The sequence below is a fragment of the Centrocercus urophasianus genome, unplaced genomic scaffold (assembly GCF_019232065.1).
Source record: "Centrocercus urophasianus isolate 14NV4802_14NV808 unplaced genomic scaffold, USGS_Curo_1.0 seq_26, whole genome shotgun sequence".
Taxonomy (NCBI): domain Eukaryota; kingdom Metazoa; phylum Chordata; class Aves; order Galliformes; family Phasianidae; genus Centrocercus; species Centrocercus urophasianus.
Window position 1 is genome coordinate 6992302 of NW_024884822.1, and position 23897 is coordinate 7016198.

The 23897-nt window shown below is 44.3% G+C and overlaps 2 protein-coding genes across 3 annotated transcripts in view; both read left to right on the forward strand.

The window, feature by feature from the left end:
* Window positions 1-16600, forward strand: part of ERGIC1 (endoplasmic reticulum-golgi intermediate compartment 1) — a 55923-nt gene extending 39323 nt beyond the window's left edge. For both annotated transcript variants that reach the window (XM_042826063.1, XM_042826064.1), the window contains 5 exons: window positions 872-976; window positions 4924-4984; window positions 6013-6113; window positions 8800-8922; window positions 14541-16600. In XM_042826063.1, the coding sequence (XP_042681997.1) occupies window positions 872-976; window positions 4924-4984; window positions 6013-6113; window positions 8800-8922; window positions 14541-14648 (498 nt within the window). In that variant the 3' untranslated portion in view covers window positions 14649-16600. The remainder of the gene's footprint in view (window positions 1-871; window positions 977-4923; window positions 4985-6012; window positions 6114-8799; window positions 8923-14540) is intronic.
* A 2567-nt stretch (window positions 16601-19167) lies between these two features.
* On the forward strand, window positions 19168-23838 carry RPL26L1 (ribosomal protein L26 like 1). Its single transcript, XM_042826659.1, has 4 exons — window positions 19168-19247; window positions 20207-20379; window positions 20727-20867; window positions 23667-23838. Exons 2-4 carry the CDS (start codon window positions 20212-20214, stop codon window positions 23793-23795), a joined length of 438 nt encoding a protein of 145 aa, XP_042682593.1. The 5' UTR covers window positions 19168-19247; window positions 20207-20211; the 3' UTR covers window positions 23796-23838.
* Window positions 23839-23897: the final 59 nt, after the last annotated feature.

Genomic DNA, 23897 nt, shown 5'->3' on the forward strand with positions numbered 1-23897 from the left:
AATCAAGACCATTTAATTTCCAACCCCTTTCTCCCTAGGAAAAAAGTCTTGCACCTCTGTAACAGTGATTGAGTTGAATTTGTTGAAAGACTTCACAGTGTAGGGGTAGTGACCTGAAAATTTTGTGCGTGCTAGAGTGATCCAGTTAGAATGACACCAGTGCTCATTTTCTGCCTTGGAACTGAGTCCTTAGGTGAAATCTGTACTTTTTCAAAACTTTGTATTTTCCTGAATTAAAAACAAAAAACAAAAGCAAATAGAAAATCTTGTACTGGGAGAACCAGGAGCTAAAAGCCAGCTACAAGTCAGGACTAGAAGATGAAGATCTGGCTTTGTTTGTACAGGATACCCCCAAAATTTTGTGGGTAAGAATGGGTTTTGTATATGAAGAAAACCACCAATCTTCTGAAATGTGAGGTATCTTATGATTGGAAAAAAAATATATATATACATAGCTTTCCTAGGATGTTCTGCAACAGTGGTCCCATTTACAAATGTGAGATGTGGCAGTAAAATGTTAAGCAGTTGTTTATTGAGTGACTTGAATTGTATTTTAATGGGAAAGAAAGACATAGCCTTAAGTGTTAGGCATCCTAGAGCTGGGAGTCACTTCCTAGTCAGCAGCTGTAGCACTGAGAGCCTGACTCCTGGGATGTAACAGATCTTTGCTCTGTGTGCAGTATGGTGGTGTTGGTCAAGTGAAAGAAGACATTTCAGAGCCTCTCTGCAGCGTACCAGAAGTTGTCTACTATTAAGTGATACCATTTGCTAGGCTGGATGGATCCAGGCATTTTGACTTCATATCAAAGCCTAGCAATGCCTTGAGGGATAAAATGAGAAATCCTGTCTTCCTTGTCTTGACTAATTTTAGGTCCCTGGTAACTTTCACGTGTCAACACACAGTGCCACTGCACAGCCTCAGAATCCTGACATGACTCACATCATCCACAAGCTCTCATTTGGGGACAAGTTACAGGTGAGTTTGCTTCCCTGAAAATTCCCTGTCTCTAGGGGATTGAATGCAACTACAGTAACTTTGATATTGGATTGCTTGGTTTTATGGAAGGGCCACGTACAGTGTGGGAGGACAAGAATGAGCTGCCTGGGTAGGCAAGCTGGCATTCGTGCAGTATGCGTTCAGTCCAGAAGAGTTTGCTAACTTTACATGCCATTACTTCAGGGAAGAAAGGTGTTCATCATAAAGTAACTTTGCTTTTTCCATCTGAAACTGAAAGTGCCTTTGGAAAACTGTGGTTATGTTCCTGCTAGGAGTGACTCTGTAAAAAACCATGCAGTACTGTTTCTAATGTTAATTTAGCAAGTGCATCTTGACCTCCTTTGCAGAGTAGCATGGAGTATACTGAGGGAAGATGTGTGCTGTCTACTGTCTTACCATAGCACCAGTCAAGTTCTTTTTAATGTACGTCACCATACTTCTATAGCAGACACCTATTAGTCAAATTTGTTCTGTGAAACACAAGCTAGACTTGTGTTTCACCTGTTCCCTGTTGGGAAGAAGCTGAATGTGTGCACTTGCCCTGTGGATAGAGTTTCACCAGGTGTTGCAAGTTATGTAATAATTCCTGATTTCTCAATGAGGGCAGATTACAGCACTTCTCTAGCCTACTTCCAAGGAGCTAGCATCACAGGTGGGAGTTAGTTGTGTATGTGCACACCCAGTTTGCGACTCACCCAAAACATTGCTTACCCGGAGTCTCTCTGTAATCTTCTTTCCTCAGCACAGACGTCTCATTAGTCTGCTTCTTGTACACCCACTTCCAAAACCTTTTTCATGCTAACAAGTCTAAGCGTTGCTTTGTAGTCTTCTGACTCTGCTCCCGGCTTCTTTTAGGAAATATCTTGTGTGGGAACGCTGAAATATTAGCATATAAATAAGCTTGGCTTAATGTCTGTAAAGCACACTGAGATTATGAGAAATATTAGGTAAGTGCTAATAGGCAGTTGTGCAGTTTGTGTGGGAAATCAAGCTACAAGGCACTGTGCCCATTGTTTTATCATGGAGTCCTTGAGCTGCATAGCCCAACTCATGGTATAGCTTCAATTCTCAGTGCTGAAAATAAGTATCACTGAGATGAGAAGCTTGGACGATTGGGGGCAAAGGAGCAAAGTGTCTTCCATGCTGGTAGTGAGAAACCTGTTCAGCAGATGTGTGGTTGACTCATGATTTGGACAAGCTCTGATTAGTTTTTTCAAAGCCCAGAACAACTACTCGTTGTCTGGCATGTAGGTGCTGCTGATCCTGTAGGCAAACATAAGTTTAAGAGTACAAATTAAAGAAGGCTGTGTTCACTAAACAGGTGCTATCAAGACTCAGCAAGCAGTGTAGAGAGCCAGCAAGTATGGAGAGCTTTAAAGCTATGTAGATACATCTTTAAATATTTAGCTGTGTCTCCACCTGCTTTGATGTAATACATGCTCATATTTCTTAAAGGGAGTAAGGAGCTTCTCTCATTCGCTTGTGTCAAATGCTGAGACCTCGTTCTTTGTAGGATGTTGCTTGCTTTGCCAGAAATATCCACTAAGGTACATAAGGAACAGTCAGTTTGAAATAAAGATTCAAATCTTGTCTGGCATTGAATGAGCTTCAGTTCTTCATCATAACTAATGTATAATAGTGGCAGGCCTTGTGTTGATTTTTTCCTAATGTAAACAAAGACCAGAAGGTTACTGCATGACAGGTAACCAAGCAAAGAAATGTGTAAAGTAGGAGGGTTCCTTCCAACCCCTGTGATTCTGTGGAATTGTAAAATTCTCTTGAGTGCTAGATTTCTGCAATGAAAAACAGTAGTTTTTAACCTTTGCAAGAGGTCTTTCCTTTATAGTTCTATAAGTACAAGTGATTTTTTAGCCTGCTCTTGGACTCAGTCTGATCAGTCAAGTTGTATATCTTTGAATGCCTTTGTAGAGGCTAAAGCCTAGGGTGCTGAAAGGCCTGGCAAGTATCTTGTGGAGGTCTGTCTTGAGGGAGGACCAAGTGTTGGCTTTAGTGAACAGCTGATTCACTTCCTTTGCTTCCAATACTTCTGCTCAAAGCACTGGATTTGGCCTCTAATACTGTGCAGTCCTGAGAACGCCTGGCTATACACCCTTGATTGTTTTCTCTTGCAAAGCAATTTTGTTACTGTGGCCAAAGTTTTATTGCTTCTTGAAGTCCCTCCAGGTACTTAATGAGGTACAAACAAGTTAATGTTCCCCCAAGGAATGCACCTGTGCACTTTGTAGCACAGTGATTAATTAGCAATCTATGGCAGCAAGTACTTTAAAGGGAATCCAGAATATTCCACAAGGAAAATCATGGTAATACGTCAGACTGGGAGTTACAGATGCTATCTGTGCTGCAAAGGCAGAAGAGGCAGGTGCAGCAAAGGACCTGATGGCAGTGGTGGCAGTGTCTGTGTGGAAGCCCTGTAACTTGGAGCTTTGCAAACTTGTTCAGAGAGACAACAGATCAAACAGCTCTTACATGTAAACAGAAGTATGGATGTTGGGGAGCCAGGAACTAAAGCATGAGCCCAAATATGCAGATACCTCACAGGACAGACAAAGTTGTTTACTGAGCAGCAGCTCAAATATTTACTGTTAGAGTGTTTTAAGGGAACTTCAACATCTCAAGCTCAGATATGCAGTAAGCTACTTCTCAGCAGCACTGAGAGTGGACCTTAATACTGTAGCCCAGTCTGGTGACTTGTCTTTCTTTGTAAGCTTTTCTGCTGACACTGTGTATGTATAATAACCAAGTAAAGAATCTGCAATTATAGTTTGGAGATGGTTACTGTTGTGTAAAATATTGGGAATCCCTGCAGAGCGGGAGGTGCTGTAGAAGGTTCTGCTGATTATTTTTCTCTGTACCTTGCAACCTTGCAAGTTGAACTTGCTATTCGTTTTGTGTCTTTAGTTTTCTGTCTGGGAAACTAGGTCAGTTGCTTCCTCCAAACCATCACCTACTCCATTGCATTCAGAACAGTAAAACAGCCATTAGGATCAGAGAAATATATCCACATGTTGTTAGTTGTTAAGAGGACCTGGGAAGGAAATCCTTATGCATTGCCCTGTTGGTGAGTTTTACGGCATCACAACTCACACGTTCATGACCAAATACTTCTTCTGAATGTTTCTTCCCTATTTTCTGGTTTAAGGACAGGAATCTTTAGGTTGTGGATGTATATGTCCTTTCTCTGTAGCTTGCTGTATTTTTTTGTGAAAGATGCAACATCTGATCTACAGCTCTTGCTGTGGGGTTTCTGTTGTGAAGAGAGTTCACAAATTGATTATTCTGTTGGTTGACGTTAGATTCCAGATGATCAGAGTATGTGGAAGGTATGGAGTGGAAATCCTGTTATTCTGGGCAAACAGATACTTGCATGCCTGGGACCAACTGCAGGAAAAGCTGAATGGATGGCCATGTTGGCATGTGACCTTCTCTTCTGCAAGGGCATGTTGTGCATGGTGTGAGGGCAGGGCTGATGTGCAAAGCTGTGCAAGCCAAACTGCTCTGACACGAGCTACCTTTGCATGAAGACTCAAAAGTTTATCCTGAATCCGATTCCCACTTATTTCCCTTCAGCCTGATAGGTAAATTTCACAGTTAGCTATGCAAAGCTCTTAAGTAATATCTCTATGGAAAGTTTCATAACTGGCCATTTCCAGCTGCAATTCCTTTAGCTTTGCAGCGGCTTTGAGGAGTTTCATTTTTAAGACATTGAGAAATCAACTTTTTTCCTCTGGAACCAACCCTTGCTTGGCAGTCACTGAGAAATGCTTCAAGTCATCTTCTGCTGCACTGAGGCTTTGTTTTTGGAAAGGCTGAATCGGGCTGATCTCCTTGTAACAGGATAGGATAGAGAAGCAGAGGTCACTGCCAAGTTAGAGCAGGGTTTATTCACGTGTCTTTCTTCTTTCCAGGTCCAGAATGTTCATGGCGCCTTCAACGCCTTGGAGGGAGCAGACAAACTCAGCTCAAATCGTACGTATTCATGGTGATTACAGACCTTAGCTTCTCTCTTCAGGAGGTAAAACAAAGCTGGTCATGCAACACTGATGTATCCAGAAGTCCTTAATTTGCCTCTATAACTAAAATGTCCAGACATTACTGACTGTCACTTACATTTTCTCTAGTATTAGAAGAGGAGCCCTCTTGCAATCTGGTTATTTTCTCCAGTTTTAGTGTAACCATCTGCTGTAGAATAGAGATTTTTTTTTTTAAATTCACAGTATATTCTTATAGCTCTCCTGTGCTCCAGCAACCACAACTAAAAGTTTTCCTTGTTCTTAAGTTGTAAGTTTGCTCATGGCTTAAGTTCTACTCAGAAAATGGGAGGGTAGATTTTTTTTTCACTGCTCTCCTTCATGACCAGCAACAAAAAAAAACAAATTTCAAGTGCATGCTACAACTCACTCTAGTTTTTCTCCTTCAACTCCTCAGGTTTCTACAGGATATTACTCTTGTCCATTTATTGGAACAAAATTTCTATGGCTGCTCCTAAAGCTAGACAGCATTTTTTTTTTCTCTTGTACATCTTTGTGTTACACTTAACCAAAAGGATTCTGCATAAAAATAATTTAAATTCTGTTTCAAAACTGTTTCATAGATATAAAATAGCAAATGGCCCTAGCCATTTAAGTAATGAAAAAGGATTGAGCAGTTGTTAAGCAGCTGTGGGAGAAGGAGGGGAGAGAAAGAAGTAAAGTTGGATGCTCAGAAGAATTGGGACCATGCAAGTGTGGTGCCTCAGCACTTTCTGTCAGAAGCAGCTGAGTGAGCTGCAGTTCTAACGTGAGCTAGGCTTGATCTCCCCAGGACAGCTGTTTGTGGTGCCAATCATTTATAGTTACAAACAGGTAGGAATTTTCAGGTGACCCAAACGTACAACATAAGGAGGAAGGAGATACCTTTTCAGTCAGTTTGCATGTTTTCGTTTACTTTTGGAATGTTATGGAGGCTGTGATTCCTTTCTCTGAATGCTGATTTTTACTTTCCTTTTGTGAGCACAGCACTAGCCTCTCATGACTACATACTGAAGATAGTCCCAACAGTGTACGAGGACATGAGCGGCAAGCAGCGATACTCCTACCAATACACGGTGGCTAATAAGGTAAAGAAGCAGTTCTCAGAAAAGCTCCTCATTGCAGCCCAGTGGATGCATGGAGGATCTTCATTCACCATTCTTCCTTCCTCTTACACATCTGCTCTACAGCCGTGTACATTTGTTTGTAGGTGAGCAGTAGCCTCTGCTGGGAGGAGGAGGAACTGAAGCTCTTGAGAGCAGGGCTTGCTGTTGCTCCTGGTGCTGGTGCTTACTAAGATTAGGATTGTGAGGACAAGTCAGAGCAGATATTGGTCTTCTTTTAGAGTACAGTGTTGTTATTCCTGAATATGTCGTGTCTATTTAGCTAATGTAGATTTCTGTAAGATATGTGGAAGATTTGTATGTGCTGCAGTTCTTGTAATTTGAGTTAAGAGGGGTTTGAACGGAAATTGGAATCCAGCTGGATGTACTTGCACATAGTTTTGTTAACAGAACAGTCTCAATTGTGATGGATGTGTCAGACGAATAAATTATGAAGACATATGACACTGGAGCTGGCTTCCAGAACTGTCAGCCAGTTTAGCTGACCAAGGGGGTAACTTTCTTAAGGATTTTTTTTCTGTGGTATCTGCAGCATCAAATATGTAACACTTAGCAGTAAACATCATCTACTTTATTAGTGGATTATGTTAGTTGTTGTAACTTTATGATTCTTGAATAAATTTACAATAAATAGATATAAGGAAATTTCATAACAAAGTGTGGTGGGAGGCTGGAGGGAAAACATTTATTTAATTATTAATTATCAAGGTAAAAATTTAATTATCAAGGTAAAATTTCTCATTCAATTAAAAACAATTTGCTATTCAGGTACTAAGTGAAAGTCTAGAATCTTTTCCTACTGCCTATGACTACTGATGTGTCACAGCTGAGATTCAAGCACCCGTTCTTATGGACCAGTTCTCAGATTAGTGTTCCTGTCTTGCAGCTTTGGGATTTGCTGGTACAGTGTGTCCCAGTGATTTGGATGTCTCTCTCTGTTCAGTTTACGATATATTTTTTTCTGCTTAATGTCACTATTGCTGTTCTGATAAGACTCTTGTGACACAAGTTCTGAAAGCAATTTGGAGAATAGACAGCAGGAGCTCTTGACACTTCTGTGATTACGGTTGTAAGTTCAGCCAAGACTGACTCATCGCAGAACTGTTGGTGGGGAAAAGGGGAGAGGGAAAAAAAATGAAGCCAGTTCTGTCAAAATGGAAGCATGGAAAAACAGTGCTGCTTCTGCAGTTTCTTTCATTAAAGATAGAAATTCTCATATCACTGTGTTTAGTCTTTGACTCCTATACTTGCCAGTGGGAGACAGAAATTGGAAGCCAATCTGCCATAGGTGGCTAGTGTGATGAGATGAAGGAGGTATGGCTGGCTGTCTTTTCTCCCCCTTTACCTTCTAGGTCTGCTTCCCCACTTACCCAAATAGCCACTATCTTAACGTGCACTGCAGAATGTCTGCAATAAGAGCACTGGAAACACTCAAACTGGACATTGCAGCACAGTTTTGCTGCTTTTATTTTCTTTGAGGGGAAAAAAAAGACTAGAGGGAAATCTGGGAGTTATATATGACCAGTGAAGGAGATTGATGCTGTTTCGTTGATTCCCTCTGAGCTCGTGGAGAGTAGAGTTGTCTTTTTTGTATCATGCTCATGGGTGTTCTATTGCTTATTGTTTCTTCATCTTTTCAAAGTATATGAGCTTGTCTTTGCCTCTGCAGGAAGGAGAACTGAAACTGAAAAGGTCATCCGAGTTGGGAGTTCTGTCATAGGGATAAAAGAAGGGAAGAACAACTGGGTAAAGTTGCAGGGTGTGCTGTGCACGTGCTGCTGGCTCTGTGCTGACTCCTCAGCAGATTTTTTTTTCTTGTCTGTTGAAATCAATGCCCTAATCCTTGAAAGTGAGAGCACAGGCAAAATATTAGCTCTGAAAGCTGTGCCAATTGATGCTAAGCTGATGTTAGTGTTTGTTCTACATTAGCATTGCGCTCTGTGATTTAACAGGGTATTATTGATCCATTGCTGATACATTGCACTGTAGCAGTTATTACAGAAATAGAGTAAATAAGGTTATCACTGGAAATCTAAAGATGTTTGTCTTCAGCCAGCTTGCAGTATTTTTGGGACCTTTTGACAGGTTTTTTTCTGTATATAGTTGCATTCTGGTTTTCAGCATGATTTTCAAATGTACGAAATGGGTCTTTAGAGGATTTGTTTTAAATTGCTCTACATAATTCATACTGAGTGGGCAGAGCATTCACGTTTGTTTCAGTGTGCAAGGGTCTCACAGACAGGAATTGCTGATTGCTGTTCTGAGTGCACAGACAAGCAGGGATTTTCAGGTTGTTGCTGAGTTCTGTTTGTTTGGTGTATTTTTGTTATGATTTACATACTGACAGTACAAAAACTTCATCTACAACCATTTACAACCTCGTATTTAAGTAGAGCAGATCTACACTAGAGGAATCAGTGACAGGCTCTTTACTGCTAAGCACCATGACTCTGTTCCCAGCTGTATCACAGTCAGAATATGAAGAAATTGCTTTCCCATTTGATAAGCATAGAGAAAGGAGCGTCATACCAGAGTTAATTGTTTACTTCTTCAGTTGATCTTTAGTACAGGACAGTAAATTAGGGACCAGGCACTGTATGCAGAATGGGATTGTTCGTGCTGTGTCATTTTTCTCTGCTTTCTTTTCCAGGAGTACGTAGCCTACAGTCACACTGGCCGCATTATCCCAGCCATCTGGTTTCGTTATGATTTGAGTCCCATCACGGTGAAATACACAGAGAGGCGACAGCCTTTGTACAGGTTTATCACATCGGTGAGTTACTCAAAGCCTGTGGTTCTTCTTTCTCCTGCCTGCTTTCCATTTCTCTTCCAAGCCTTACTTTCCCAGAAGAACTGAGTTTCTGCTTCAGGGCATTGTGACATGATTGAAATAAAACAGTACATCACCACGCCAGTGCTGTGAAGTGTAAGTGAGGTAACTGGCTAATCCTATACTCTGGCAATTTGATTTAATAGTTAGGCACAAGAAGAAAGAAAATTATCCTATTCCAGAAGCGCCAAACTCTGTCTAGGTATGGTGAACACGATTGCAACATGCCAGAAACTTGGAACTAAACTAATGAGGTATGCAGTAAAGCAGGCTGCAATAAGCTGCCTCACTAATGACGAGGCCTAACTTGCAGAGAAGACAGGGCAGTTGTTTAACTCGGTGTGGCTGCTTGGTTTAATATGGGTATGCCAGTTCCAGGTGTCTGCTCTCAGGCAGAAGTGGAGAAGAGCTACATCATAACATTCCAGAGGTGTTTTCCTACCAGCTGTGTTCTGATCCATCCAGATAACATCCTGCAATAGTGATCTTGGTATCTGTAGCAAAGCTGTACTGTCCAAACTGATAACTAGGCAAAAAGTTATTTCAGGATCTTCCAGATCTTTAAAAAATGTGTCCTGAGGATACTGGCTTAAAATATAAACTGTGGTCTCTTGTGCTAGTGAGGCATGGTAGAATGTAAAGTAGCTAATAAATGGGTTTCAGATTTTGACTTTTAAACAGTTTGACTGTGTCAATAGAAAGTAACATATAAACAGTATGGCTGCGTTGCACCAAGACAAAGAGGTCTTGGTATTAAAGCAAAACCTGTCACCTATTAAGACTTTGTCATCTTAGCATGTCTGCCGGGCTTCAAAATGTAATCTTAAAAAAGACCAAACATCAGCATTTTATGATTTGGCATCTCATACTGCCTCTACTTCTTTCCCTAACAGTGTATACTCATAGCTTTCTCGAGCTTCTTGTTGGGGGTGGAAGTGTGGAGGTGTTTTTAAGAGGAACAATGTTTAGAAGTCACAAATAGCTGGCATTATTCTTTGTTGTGTCCCTTGCTTGCATTGAATGCATATAAATGACATCTTCATTGAATGTGATGCTATGCTTCAGAATTCACATATGGGGTCCACAGGAGTGGCTTTTCTCACTGTTTGCCACAATGACCTTTGGATTTGATACCACCCTGCCAGAGCTTTGCCCTGTCCCGTCTGTAAGGTTTGGCAGTTGTGTGCTGCCTCCTTGACTGCTAGGGAAGAGTTTTAGAATTGTTTGTTATCTACTTTGGTCTTAAATGGCTGTAATCTGAAGCAGCTTACTTGAGGCCATTCCAGTGTAACATCATTCCTACGGAGATGTATGGATGACAATATCTGCAGAGCTGTTACACAGTGTTGTGCACAGCTTTGCCAGGCCCCTTTCAGAGGTGGCTGACGTGGAGGCAGATCCTTGGTACAGATATGGTGTAGCGTGGCTCACCTGGTGCAGAAGATCTGCTCTTGCACTCATTTAGACTGGGAGTGTTTTGCACTAGGGCAGCCTTGGCTTGGTGCGTGTGCTGCCCTTTAAGCTTACAGTATTCAAGGTGGTAGAGACAAGGCAGGGTGGCAGGTGATTAATGCACCTTTTGTCCTAGGTTTCCTTGCCCTGTTTTGATGACACGATCTACTCTGTTGTCCTTTCCACTGCTCTAGCCCCTTCCTGTATATCCATTGTGGCCTTTTGCATCACAGTTGCTCTGGAGACCAGCTCATGGTCAGCAACACAGGCTGCAGCAACCTGGCCCAGGCAGAGATGTGCTGGGGCATCTGGAGTCATTGCTCAGTGGAGCCGTGGGAACTCATTATCTATTTCTGAGCAGCAGCTGCTTAATTTAAAAAAGCACACAGACTTGGAGTGGGTGCTGTGGCATCTTTCATTGAACAGATTGTTTGCTAGGGCACCACAGCAAATTGAAATGTGTCCTGAAGTGTGGGACACTGCTGTGGGTTTAAAAGAAGCATTAGCAGCGCTAGAAATGCAGTACAGTGTGTGGCTGGCTGCCTGTCAGGTCAAAAGCACTGATATTGGAGGGGCACTGAGAAGGGACAGTCCCATGTGGGGCAGTCAGGTGAGAGGTGTATCGACTGCTCAATAAAAGGCAAAGGAGTTTCTGTTGCTGGGGAGATTATCTGATGCTCTTTGTTGGTTTTACATTTGCCTTCCAAAAAGTTCAGTGCCGCTGAGGGCGCCATGCCTGGTGTTGGTTCCTGGTCTTTTGTATTCCCAGCTGAACCACTGTGCTGTGTGTTTCAGCTCTCAGACTCATGCCTGCTCCATGGTTTTTGTGGTATGGAGAGTTATTCTCATTTTCTGTACCACGCTAGAGGTGCTTCCTGTGTAGGACAAAGGCAAAGGTTTAGGATTTATTTTATTTTACATGCCAGGCTTGAAAAAAATTCAGTTCTAAGTAAGAATATTGCTTGTAAGTCAGTGTAACCACTGATGCACATGGTGAATTTGCAATGGATCCCAGGGTTAACCACACACAGCTGGTGCAGTGTTAAACACAGGAGTTTGAGCCTCTTAAACGATACTGCTTAAAATTAAGGTATTTCCCAGTAAAGAGAAGTCGTCCATGGATTTGTGGTTGAGGTTATGGAGAAAGGGAGAAAGTTTTGCTGCTGAAAATTAGTGCATTCATATAAGTGGCCAAGCTGAAAGAAGGGCTTTATCACGAGGTCAATGATGGAAGAGGCTGGAAGGGGACAGCAGGGAGAAAATGAGACAAACTTCTGGTGAAGCATTCAAAATTCAAAAGAAAAATAAAGATTTTTTCCTGATATGAGAGGAGCGGTCAGCCTGCTTGGTATGAAAGGAATTAAGCTGGAAATAATTGGAAAAAATGGGTGTGGGGAGAATTATTTCCACTGTGGGACTTGTTGCCAGCCGGTAGCACAGATTCAGTCCATGCAGTTTTTAAAGCCAAGATAGTGGTGTTCTACAAGATGTGCTGCAGGTCAGCCGGAAATCCCTGGGTGGAATTCTCCAGCTTACCATAGCAGGAATTACCTGATGTTCCTACAGGTCTCCTTTGACCATTAAAATCATCTTCAGGTTTTAAAACATCTTATGGGACAAGTTCCACAATCACATATCCAACTTTTGCCTTTCTGTCATCTGTCTTGCTGCATTTCCTCCTGTATACCCACTGGTGTCCTTCAGCCTGCACACCAGCCTCTGTACAGAAATAATGCTCTGTTAAAAAGCCTCCTGTGTATCCCACATGGCATGATCTCTCCTTTCTCCAGTGATTACGTTTCTGTATTCCTTTTCCTTCTTCTTTTGATGGTTAGGCCTGAATCAAACTCATGGAGACAAACACCCATCATTCCCAGTATAAAATATGAATCAGTATGAATAAGTGCATGATGCCTGACTTCCTCCAGCACTGCGAAGGAGCAGCGCTGTGTGAGCATTCACATGGTGATGATTCGGAAGTGCGATGGTGCAGCTTCTGTGCTGACCTGGAGACCAACCCCAGCACTGCCAGCTTTTGTCGCAACAAAGCAGAGCTGTGTGCGTGCTGGGAGGCTCCAAGCAAATGCCAGGTGTGTGTGACTCATAAACACTGTGCAGTACACAGCAGTACAGTGCAGATGAATATATATTTTTTCTGTTTCCTCCTCCCCCCACGGTGCTGCACTGAAATCAGATTTTCCTACCATATGATCTTAGTGTTGGACAGTCTTTCTGTTTGCGGTAAATATTGCATCAGCTGAGCTGCCCAGAACTGAAATAACCCAACTCCATTGCTGTCATTTTCCCCCAAAAGTCACCCTGCATCATGCTGGGAGGGGGGGGGGGGATGACAGCAGGCAGAGAGGAGCGTGGAGGGCTTGTCCCCTAGAATTGCTAGCATTGCCTCCGGCTGGTGCTCTGGTTCCTGAAGCCTTTATCTTCTGGAATGCCAGCCTTCCTGCAGAAGTCGTGTTTACCTTGCCTTGCTATCTCTGCTGCTTCTCCTCATCTCACTGAGCACAAATATCACAGTTATAGATAGACGTGTAAATGAGGGGTGCATTTCTTGCAGCCTTCGCTCAGCATTAATGACCTGTTTGTTCTGTTGCCACTGCAATCTTCCTGCTGAACCCAATGCTCTTGCTCTTCTGTTACTCTTTTCTGTGTCACTTTGCCTGTGGGATTTAATGTTCTGTGGGAACACGCAGTAGGTCCAATGTGGCTCCACTTTCCCTCTGTGCTAGCTGCATTGAATTCCCCTGCTGCTCTAGTTTACTAATCTGGGCTTCCTTGCTCTCCCTCTGAACTCCTGGATCATAGCAAGATCCCCTTTCCCAAGGCAGGCCCTTCTCATGAGATAAGCTCTGTGTCTTGCCCTGCCCTCGCTGGCACAGTGTCTCTTGCTCTGAGAGCCACCTAATCCTACACCACGAATTACGTGTGAAAGACCAAATTCAAAGAGCACCGCAATTATGAAGGCAAAAATGTGGGCGTTATGAAATGCCAGGCCTTGTGTAATTACAACTTGGCTGTTAAATGTTATTAGGATACATTAGTCTGTATCATACTTTCCATGTGAGCATAGCCCTGTTCAGTGCACGCAGTGGGGCAGCACCCTGCAAGCAGCGTTTCTTCCCATCACACAGGGCTGTTACTGACAGGTGCTTTGTGTGAACCTGGTCCAGCACACAAGCTGTGTGTGTCCACAAGGACAGCTATCGTCACAGTATCAAACACTTCTAAAGCATTTTCCTTCACAGTTTCCTTGGGAGGCAGCTTTGGCATTGTCCTTATTTCATAACTAAAAGAATGGAAGCAGTGTGTTGTGAAGTGTGGAACTGGTGCCCTCTGGTTTGGGGTGCTCCAAGCAGAAGCACCTTTAGTTTGAAATGTCATACTTTGGTGTTTTTCTAGCATTTGAGAACTGACTTAAGCTGTTATGAAAATCAGGAGTCTAGTTTTTTCCCTAACTGTCTTCTTGAAAATGATTGTGTTTTTGCTGATTTTTATATATATACATATATATATTTATAATGCTACCCAAGACATCTTATATGGAAAACTTTGGCCCACAAACAGTTAAGTTGGCAGTGCTTTAGTAGCAGCTCTTGTAATGGAAAGTGTTAGACAGGCTTAGCTGTAGGTGTCGTTGGTAGCTACGCTTTTCTGTTAGTCACTATCCTTAACATACTATTTAAGTGTCTTTTGCCTGTCTGCAAATGCTGCATCTTGTGAAATAGGGAAAAGACTACAAGGCCGTGATATTTATAATAGAAAACAGAAGTAGGAATACATGAGCAACACTGGACTTCTAGAAAGCTCTGTTAGGTGGAGTTTAGGAAGGAACAGGATTCATTCTGTACTCTCTTAGGAGCTGGGTTTTATGATTGGCTCAGGCTACAGTGATTCCAGATAGCACTAAGTTATTCCACTGTACAGAAGAGTTTTCCTGAATGAGTATCATGTAATTACAACCCCAGTACTATTACCCAATTCTTACTGTGCTTCCAAAAGACTCCCTACAGTAGGCAATATCTTTCCCCTCATTTTCAAGCTGCGTAAACGTTTGCCTCATCACTGACATTTCTTTCCTCTTTCGTACTTTTCAGATATGTGCCATCATTGGGGGAACATTTACTGTAGCTGGGATCCTGGACTCCTGCATTTTCACAGCATCAGAAGCCTGGAAGAAGATCCAGCTGGGGAAAATGCAGTAGCAGTGAAACTCTAAACTAGTCTTCAAGGACAGGAGCAAAGATTGAGAAACCTACCACTACCTGTTTTTGTCTTTATTTTCTATTTGATTGAATCAGTGCGTTTTTCTCTAATCAGGCTGTTCAGTGAAGACCTCTTCAACTAATTGAAGAAATCTCCATGCATTTCAGAGCTCTGAGAGCAAAATAACAAAAATTACTGCAATCCTGTCTTGGATTTCGATTCTGTACCCCCAGAAAGAGAAGTTGAAATGCCCTATATGAAACACACTGTCGGATCTAAGTAAGGATAGTAGCATCTTCTTGGGGATGTTCCTATGGCAGTATACAAGCTAGGTAGTAGATTGCAAAGAGTTAAGCTGTCTTGTGGCACTTTTTTGGAATTTGTTGGATTTGCATGATCAGACAATCAACTTACATATAAAGGAGAATTATACATTAGGAAGAAATTCCACCCTTGGTGCCAAAAAGGTGATGTATCTGTTGGTGAGGAATGGAAAGTGTTAGTTCCCATAGCAGGCTTTAGAGACAGAGGGCAGAAATTACATCAAGAAATGTCTTGTGCTTTTATGGAAAGTTCTTTGGTTCAGATATGACCTTTTTAGTGAAATGAACAAATTTGAGGAGGAGACCATCGCCCAGCTACCTTTTCCTGGATAATCTGTGGTCCAGGCAGAGGAGAGCCTTTTCCTCTGGATGTAAAAGTGATTTGATTTCTTCCCGGAAACTGAATATCCAGTCTTGTGTTTACAGGTGGCATGAAGTAAAAACCAAACTGAGCAACACAGTTTTATGTGGCCTTTGCTTTGAAAGGGAGTAGTTGTCTTTACAGTGTTAGCTTTTATTCCTTCTTCTCTTGGTTTTCTTCTTGGTTTTTTATTTTAAACACAGACCACCCAGTAATCTGGACTCTGCACTTCTGCATTGTTATTACTGTTGTTATTTTAAAAGCAGTTTTCCACTCTGTGTGATCAGAAAAAAAGCGGTGCAGCCTTCTGGGTGAATGAGCACAGCTTACTGTCTTGCTTTGTGTGTGTGTATTGAATACACCTGTACAACACAGGAGTCTGTCCACGGTTTAAGGTGCCTACCTGTTTCTTTACAATTCAGCCAGGCATCTTTTCTGAGCCCTGCACTGACGCTGTTTTCCCACAGGTACAGCAGTAGCGGGGCAGGCATTCCTGCAGACACCCCTGCTAGTTGTTCTGTTCTGTTCCTTCAAGTGGTACTGAACTTCCATGCCCATTTGTTCAGGCCTTGTCTTCTGAACCCTCCAGTAACTTTAGGTGCAAGGGGAGAACAGTTGCCAGGTGCGGCTTGCATGCAATGGTTGATGTGAGTTCACTACAAAGTAGACCAATGCCCACTGGTCCGTTTTCCATAGCCTCCTAGATGTTCCTTGATTAGTAACTGTCTCTGCATGCTTTGTATGTGTCTGAGCTGAGGATACATGGATTTTTAAGCGTTCCAGAATGGATAAAATTCCTCAATCCGTGCTATAAATTCTAAGACAGGTGCAGGATTTCTCTTGGGTAGTATCTACTGTCCATACCTTTTCTGGAGGCAAAAGTATCCAAACATCCTGTTGGAATAATACGAATCTTTGAATTATCAGTGTTAATGCTAGAGTCAGATGCATTTCAAAAGTATTCCTAATACACGTCTGTTGAAATTGTCTCATTGCTTTGGAAGCAGGGAAGGTCTCCAGTTTTATCCACACACATGCCAAAAAAGAAAAATGAAAAGGCCAACAAGCTCCCCCCACAGACATACACCCATTCTCTGCCCTGTAGTGACTTCTGACAAGTTGCAGCATTGGAATTCTTCCCTGTTCTTATTATGGACTGATTGCTGTTCCTTTAGGTGTAAACTGGATTGTGTAACTTCCTGTATCTGTTAATGTACGGATAGATTTTATACATTTTTTCCATTTACAAAAATCAACTTGAAAATGAGATGTTTGTCTTCATTTCGCTGTGCGTCCGTCTGTCCGTCAGCGGTTCCCACGAGGTGGCAGCGATGCCTGCTGGCAGCCTGGGGTTTTTCCATTGCAATTCTTGCTGCTGCCGCCTGAAGGATTTCCTCCAATCCACTGCCACCAACTGAAGCTTAAAGCAAAAATGTCCTTGTCTTTCCCTCTTGAATTTGCTGACTCTTTGCTCGTACCTTGTGAACCGGGTGGATTACAAGGATGCCATTTTAACGTCTTGTTGAGGCATCTCCAGCACAGTGGGTTGTGCTCTTAGTTTTCTGAAGTTTTTTCCCCTTTAGAATTTCCTCAGAACTGGTTGCAGATGTCTCTGTGTCTCATGCCCTCAGCGTGCTTTTTCTGCCCTCCTCCTCCTCTCTCCGGATGTAGCGCTGCCTTCTGTGCAGTCCAGGCCAGTTCTTTAAACCAGATCACTGAGATTGTTTGGCTTTTTTTGGAAATAACAGTTGCATACATCGGTGTGCTTGCTTTCACTGCCAAAACATCCACTGCAATGATGTAATAAATCACTTTTTTATTTTTGCTAAACGTAGAAATCAAATTGTACTCAAGTTCTGGCAAAAGAAACAGCCTGCACCTTCGTTCTCTGAGCCAGGGCAAAGCCTCTGAGTGCTGCCGAGCCAAGGCTGACTCTGAGCTCTGCTGTACGTTGCGGCACGTTTATCCCTCGCATGTGGCCGGCTGCATCACATAATGTTGCTGCACCACTTGTTTACAGAAGGATTCACTTTTAATCTGTACAGATGTGAAGGCGAGGTGGTTACTGCTGTAGCAGGGCTGCCCCGTGCGTATACGTGCCGCTGCTTTTCACTTCTAGCCTCAAACACCTTTTAGGGGCAAAATGAGCATAGGTGCGCTTTGAACAGCAATGCAAGCAAAAATGTTTTCAAGCCGTAGTGGAAGGAAAACCATTTTTTGTAGGTGTTCATCCATCTGCTTGGATTTGCTCCTTCAAATCAGTATTTTGACAGAAGTATTTGTGGTTTTCTAGCAGAAATAACCCTGTAGGAAGTAAAACGTGTACAGCTTGTGTTTATTCTGGTTTAAATAAACCTCTCTGAAGCTACGGGGCATCATGCAGTGAGAATGAGTGCAGTATAGGATGCTTTGCAGTGCTGGAGTTAGGATTGTGGCTGTGGGGAAGCTGCAGAGCTGTGCTTTGTAGGGTGTAGGCATTGTGTGGGCTGCTGAGGAGCTTTTGGGGGAAAAACAAAAGGAATTGGGTGAAAATTAAAAAAAATGTGTTTGTGAATGTTTGATCTATCAAATATTTGCATCCAGCTACTGCTCTGTAAAAAGCAAAATCTGCAGTGTAGATGGCAATGGTTAGAATTAATTTCCTGAATATTTCTCGTTTAAGTTTGCTTTCTGTTTGTGTGCTACGCAGAACTGTTGGAGCTGGAAATGTCTGCAGTACCTGCTTTAGAACAGCCGTCTGGAGGTTCAGCTGCAGTGTGGCAGTGGGGTATTTCTCAACAGGCAGGGTTTGTTGTCCTGCCCCGTGTCAAGGCAGCGTGTAAAGCTCAAATCTTGCATTTTTACAGTGCAGTTTATTAAGGATTTTTTGCATCTGCCTTTTAATTTGCAACCTTATGTTAATAAACTATTAGGTTTGGTTTTTTTTTTAGTTCTGTAATGAAAAATAAAACTCTTCTGTGTTTAGATTGGCTTCTTGTTGCACTGCCATTGCAAAATCAACGTAGAAGGGTTTTTTTGGTTTGTTATTAATTATTATTTCAATGAATTGAGCGTTATCACACAATGAAATCACTTCAGGCCAGGTCGCACTGCGGAAAGTTGCCACGAGGCTCTGTTGTAATCAGCACTGAGTCATGTCTGGACATCCAGTGCTGGGCTTGAACTGCACCGAGCGTCCTCACCTCTTATTATGTGTTTCTTTGAATGAGCTGTGAGGTGTGTGAATGATTTGTGCTTGCAGCTCAGTTCTGGCTTCGCTCACTCGATGTTTGAGTAACGCTTTTTTGTCCTTCCTCTCTTTAATTTCCTTTTAGCCTTGCTTCACAAAGTGTTTGGAAATGCATTGAGGCAATTAGCAAAGATTAAATACTGAAACGTTCCACGCCGTGAATTTGGGCATCCCGCCTGCGATGGCTCCTGCCTGCCCCTGGGAACCCAACCCCCCCGAGGTGCTGTGCTGCTCCTCCCTGAGGGTGCTTTGGGTCATTTCTGTCAGCATCTTCTGCCGTGAGATAATTTCCTTGGAAATAAACTTGTGCCCGGGGGGAACAACAGCAAAGTAATCGCACAGCGTTTGTTGGGAGCGCAGGCAGCGCGTTCAGGTACGTTGGGTGTGAAGGAATGGTGGAGTGACAGTGCACACAGGAAAGTTGCAGCAACGGCGGTCTGGACTGAAAAATTCGAATCCGAGCGGTTTCCAAAGGATGTCTGGGTGGGAGCCGGGGCTGCAATGACGGGACCCAGCAGATGCCGGGCGGGTACCAGCAGCCCTGCGCAGTTGACCTCCGGCCGCGAGGGGGCGCAGCCGACTCCGGCTCCTCGCACGGCCTTTGGCGCGGGCCCGGCGGCCGATTGCGGAAGCGGAAGTGCCTGGTCCTCCTCTTTCCGGGCGACCGGCGCGGAGGCAGCAGCGGGTGAGGTTTCCGCGCCCGGGGTGGGCCTTTCCAATCCGTCGCCATCCTCCGCGGGGCGGCCCCGAGCCGTTCCTCGGTGCCTGAGGCGTGATGGGGGCTCCGCGGCGGCCCCGGTGGGGCCCGGTCGAGGAAGCGGGAGGGGGACGGGAGAGGACTCGGTGGCCTCGGGCCTTATCGCTGCCGCCGGGCGGCCCGAGCCTTCCCGGGGGCTGCTGGTGGGGGAACGGGCTGCGCCGCGCTTAGCGGCCCCGGCGGGGTGAGGGCGCTGCGGGCTTTCGGACAGGGGCTTGTGGGCAGGTCCGGCACGACCCTGGCCTGAAGTCAGGCCTGACTGCACTCAGGTGCCGGTTTGGATTGCAGACTCCGGATAGATGTCGTTCCTCTGACACGTTCTCTGCTAATGGGCAATTCGGTGAATGCAGTGTGTCACAGCCTGCTGTGCAGCCTGGCTTGTGTGGCTGAGCAGAAGCACCTGGTGCTGCATGTATCAGTTGGGTGTAGCAGTCACAGGGCAGCGCTGCAGCCATTAAGAGTTGGAGGAGATCAGATGTGCCTTGTGTGCTGCAAGGTCTGGTGTTAAATCTTATCAGAGATTCCTAAGCTTTGTGAGCATCGTTTCAGGGGAAGCCTGCAGTACACATTCACCTCTTAAAGCAGGTGTGCAACTGTGTGAAATGAATAGAAGTCAGTCAGGTGCCCTGATTTATAACTACAGGGAACTCTGCGTTACAGGATACTGTCTCGTATGCACACAGGCACCTGTGTCAGTCCCCAGAGTCACGGTCACTCGTGGAAGGCTTAAACCTTGTTTGAAATCTAAGTTATATGGATATACAAATTGGGAATAAGAGTAAAAGCATTAAGTGAAGTCAAAATGCCTTTTTAAGATTTGCTTTGCGTTATGTGTGTAACCGATAAGCGTGACTTACAGGTCTCTCAAACTGCTTTTCTTTGTGCAGCCAAAATGAAGTTCAACCCATTCGTAACTTCAGACCGCAGCAAGAACCGCAAGCGGCACTTCAATGCCCCTTCCCACATCCGGAGGAAAATAATGTCCTCCCCGCTGTCCAAGGAGCTGCGGCAGAAATACAACGTGCGCTCCATGCCCATCCGCAAGGATGACGAAGTCCAGGTAGCTGTGCTGTCTGATGTTTGAGTCCTGCTGTCACGTTTTAGGTTTTCATCTTGTTTTGTTTTTTAGGACCAAAGTTGTTCGTAGAAAGTTATCAGAGCTCTGGGAAGAGTAAGGATTGATGTAGTCAGAGATTTGTCCTGTGGAATGTTTCCTGACCTCACGTCAGTGAGCTGGGAGGCGTGAGAAACCCAAATTGCTGGCAGCAGCAGAGGGCTATTTCTAGTTGAAAAGGTTTGAAGTGGGTTGATGAGAGGATGATTACATTGTGTTCCTTAAGGTCTGATAATTACTACAGGAATGTTCTGGATGTCCTGGAAAAGAATCCTTTGTATCTCCTTGTTTAGGTCGTCCGGGGTCATTACAAAGGGCAGCAGATCGGCAAAGTGGTGCAGGTGTACAGGAAGAAGTACGTCATCTACATTGAGCGCGTGCAGCGTGAGAAGGCCAACGGCACCACTGTGCACGTGGGGATCCATCCCAGCAAGGTATGGGCTGTGAGGGGAGCTCTGCAGGGCACTGGGAGGCCTTGCTGGCAAATGAAGGAACTGCTATTTGCATGGGTAGAACTTTGTTACTGCCCGTGGAATGATGGGCTGAGATTGCTTGGGGTGTGCATTAATAATAAAAGAGGAGACTTTAAACGTCATGCTAACAGAGAAGTAATGGTTGGAAGCAGGGGCTTTCTGAGGCTTATTTAGTGGAGTTGTTGCAGACTAGGCTGTTCCAACAGTGCTTTCTGGAAAAGGTTTGAGCTCCTAAAGCACAGGTAGTTTTTTTAATTGATTGTTTAGGGGATGGATCTTTTGGAATAATCCTTTATCTTTTCTATATGGCATTTGCACTGATTTAGGAAGTGGTTGAAATGTTTAAATAGATGCTCAGAATGGTGACTTGTTCTTGTGACTATTCTGCTCTAATCTTGTCTGAATCTGGTTTCAGCCTGGAATGATTTTATAGTCATAGAATCACCGAAGGTTGAACAGACCTTTAAGATCCTCTGGTCCAAACGTGCACCTCTGGGCAATATTTCCCCACTGACCACATCCCTCAGTGCCACATCTGTATGGTTCTTGAATGCCTCACAGATGGTGCTTGATCACCTCCCTGGGCAGCCTGTTCTAACACCTTGCTGCTCTTCCAGAGAAAAAAAATATTCTTAATACACAACCTGAATTTCCCCTGGTGTATGTTGAGGCCGTTCCCTCTCATCCTGCCACTAGTCACAAAGGAGCAGAGGCTGACACCCGCCTCGCCACAACCTCCTTTCAGGCAGTTGCAGGGAGCAATAAGGTCTCCCCTGTGTCTCTCTAAACAATCCCAGCCCCCTCAGCTGCTCCTCACAAGGGCTGTGCTCCAGACCCCTCACAGCTTTGCTGCCCTTCTCCAGGACCTCAGTTTGTTTCTTGTAGCGAGGGGCCCAAAACAACAGAATGCTCAAGGTGCAGCTTCATCAGAGCTGTGCACAGGGGAGCAAGCACCTCCCTGCTCCTGCTGGAATACTGCTTCTCATACAAGCTAGGATGCCATTGGCCTTCTGGTCGCCTAGGCTCAGTGGTGGCTTGTGCTCAGCCAAGCACTGACCAACACCCCCAGGTCTGTTCCTTCCGCACGGCTTTTCAGCCACTGCTCCAAGCCTGCAGTGCTGCCTGGGCTTGTTGTGGCCGTGGTGCAGGACCCAGCACTTGTTCTTGGTGAACTTCATCCCATTGGTTTCAGCCCAGCCATCCTGCAGTGTTTAGAGTTAGTGAAAACCTGCCAAAGCCTGTTTAGATCACAATAGCAAATCATTTCAAAGCAAGCAGAAAGCCTAGCCAAAAAACTGGTTTGAAGCAGATGAAATTGGAGTGCTTCAGACCTGTTGTGTATATTGAAGTGCTGGTTGTAGCAGGTTTTCTGATCTCAGTGGTTGTTACTTAAAAGGAGAACAGAGTGATTCCAAAACAACAGTGACTTGTGTGCAGTGATAACATTTGAGGTACAAGGTGACATTGTGATGGAACCAGCGTACACGTAATTGGAAATTACTCCTGTGGTAAATAGTGGATAAAATCGAGGTCTGTGCTGCTCCTTCACTGCTGTGAATGCTCTCCTGCACTGGAAATTGGACTTAGAAAAAGCTTTGTATGAAGATTATAGTTGTTAGTCCTAGGGCAGTGTGTAGCTGCACACTTGCAGTGGGACGAGGTAGGTAGGAATTAATGGCAGTTAATTCCTGAGGGCTTGCTGTACTGTGGAACTAACCAGGAGCACACAGCTGTACCAAAGCCTGTATAGGTTTTAAGATTTGATTACCTCAGCGTGTTTTTTAAAGTCTTGCTTTCAGTTGTACAAAATATTTCTTTGCCAATTTTGTGGGCAGAGAAGGAACTGAAGGGTACCCAGGGCTGAAAAGCAGTTTTGTTACAAACTCATTAAGGATCCAGTAGCAGAGGGTTTGCACAAATTATCTTCTGTCTGTCTCTCTGTGTTACTGACTTGATAATCAGCTGTCCATGTTCAGCTGTTCAGGTCCTGTTCATGAAGGTGATGACTGTGTGAGACGTGTGGATTTCTGCTGCTCCCTGTAGCTAAGCTGGATGGATTGGTGATTCCAAGCAGCACAGCAGAGATACGACAGTGACCAGCAGCAGCGTGCAGCCTGGTTTTCCAGCATTCTGAAGCTTAGCGCTGTTTAAAACATGGACAAATTTAAATAAACTTAGCTTCATTTAGGTTGGAAAAGAGCCTTAAAATCAAGTCCACAACAAAACAGTGCCCCCACGTCTCTTGAACACCCCAGGAATGGTGACTCCAGCAGCTCGCTGCACAGCCTGCTGCAATGCCTGACCATTCTCTGTGCGGAGAAGCGAGTCCTGATCACCGATCTCACCCTCCCTGCAGCAGCTCGGGGCATTTCCTCGAGGCCTGATGGTCCACTGTGTTCCTGTGTGCTGCTGGGAACAGGCATCAGCTGTGCTGCTGCATTATCTGTCATATCTGAGCAGCACCTGGTGTCATGGAAATGTTCCGATGAAATCATAAAATCAGACTTGCTCCAATGCATTTACTTTGTAGCTGGGTAGAAAAGTGGCTGCTCTTCAGTTGGTTTGAGTGTTGTGGCTGTGCAAGCAAGCCACTGTGCACACGTTTTGATTCCCTGAATGGACGAGGAGAAGTTGGGAAACTTGTAGGCAGTTCAATCCCTCCGTTCTACTCCAGCAGTTGGGCAGCCTGCTGCTGTGCTGCTACTGCTGCTGGCAGGGTGCTGCAATGCTGAAGGCACTGAGTTCTTCTCCTTTCTCTAGGTGGTGATCACAAGGCTAAAGCTGGACAAAGACCGCAAGAAGATCTTGGAGCGTAAAGCGAAGTCTCGCCAGGTTGGCAAGGAGAAGGGCAAATACAAGGAAGAAACGATCGAAAAGATGCAGGAGTAGAGGGCTTTCTATTTGACACCATTAAAGAACTGCTAAAACTAAACGTATTGCTGCGTGTCTTCTCCTTTAGGGAGTTTTGGTGCCGGGCATTTGGACAGTGTT

What these genes read in the sequence shown, in the direction of transcription:
- RPL26L1 (XM_042826659.1), top strand. Translation starts at nt 20,212, where the DNA reads ATGAAGTTCAACCCATTCGTAACTTCAGACCGCAGCAAGAACCGCAAG. An exon ending in GCAAGGATGACGAAGTCCAG is followed by an intron (nt 20,380 to 20,726) that starts GTAGCTGTGCTG and finishes CTCCTTGTTTAG; the next exon opens with GTCGTCCGGGGTCATTACAA. An exon ending in TGGGGATCCATCCCAGCAAG is followed by an intron (nt 20,868 to 23,666) that starts GTATGGGCTGTG and finishes TCCTTTCTCTAG; the next exon opens with GTGGTGATCACAAGGCTAAA.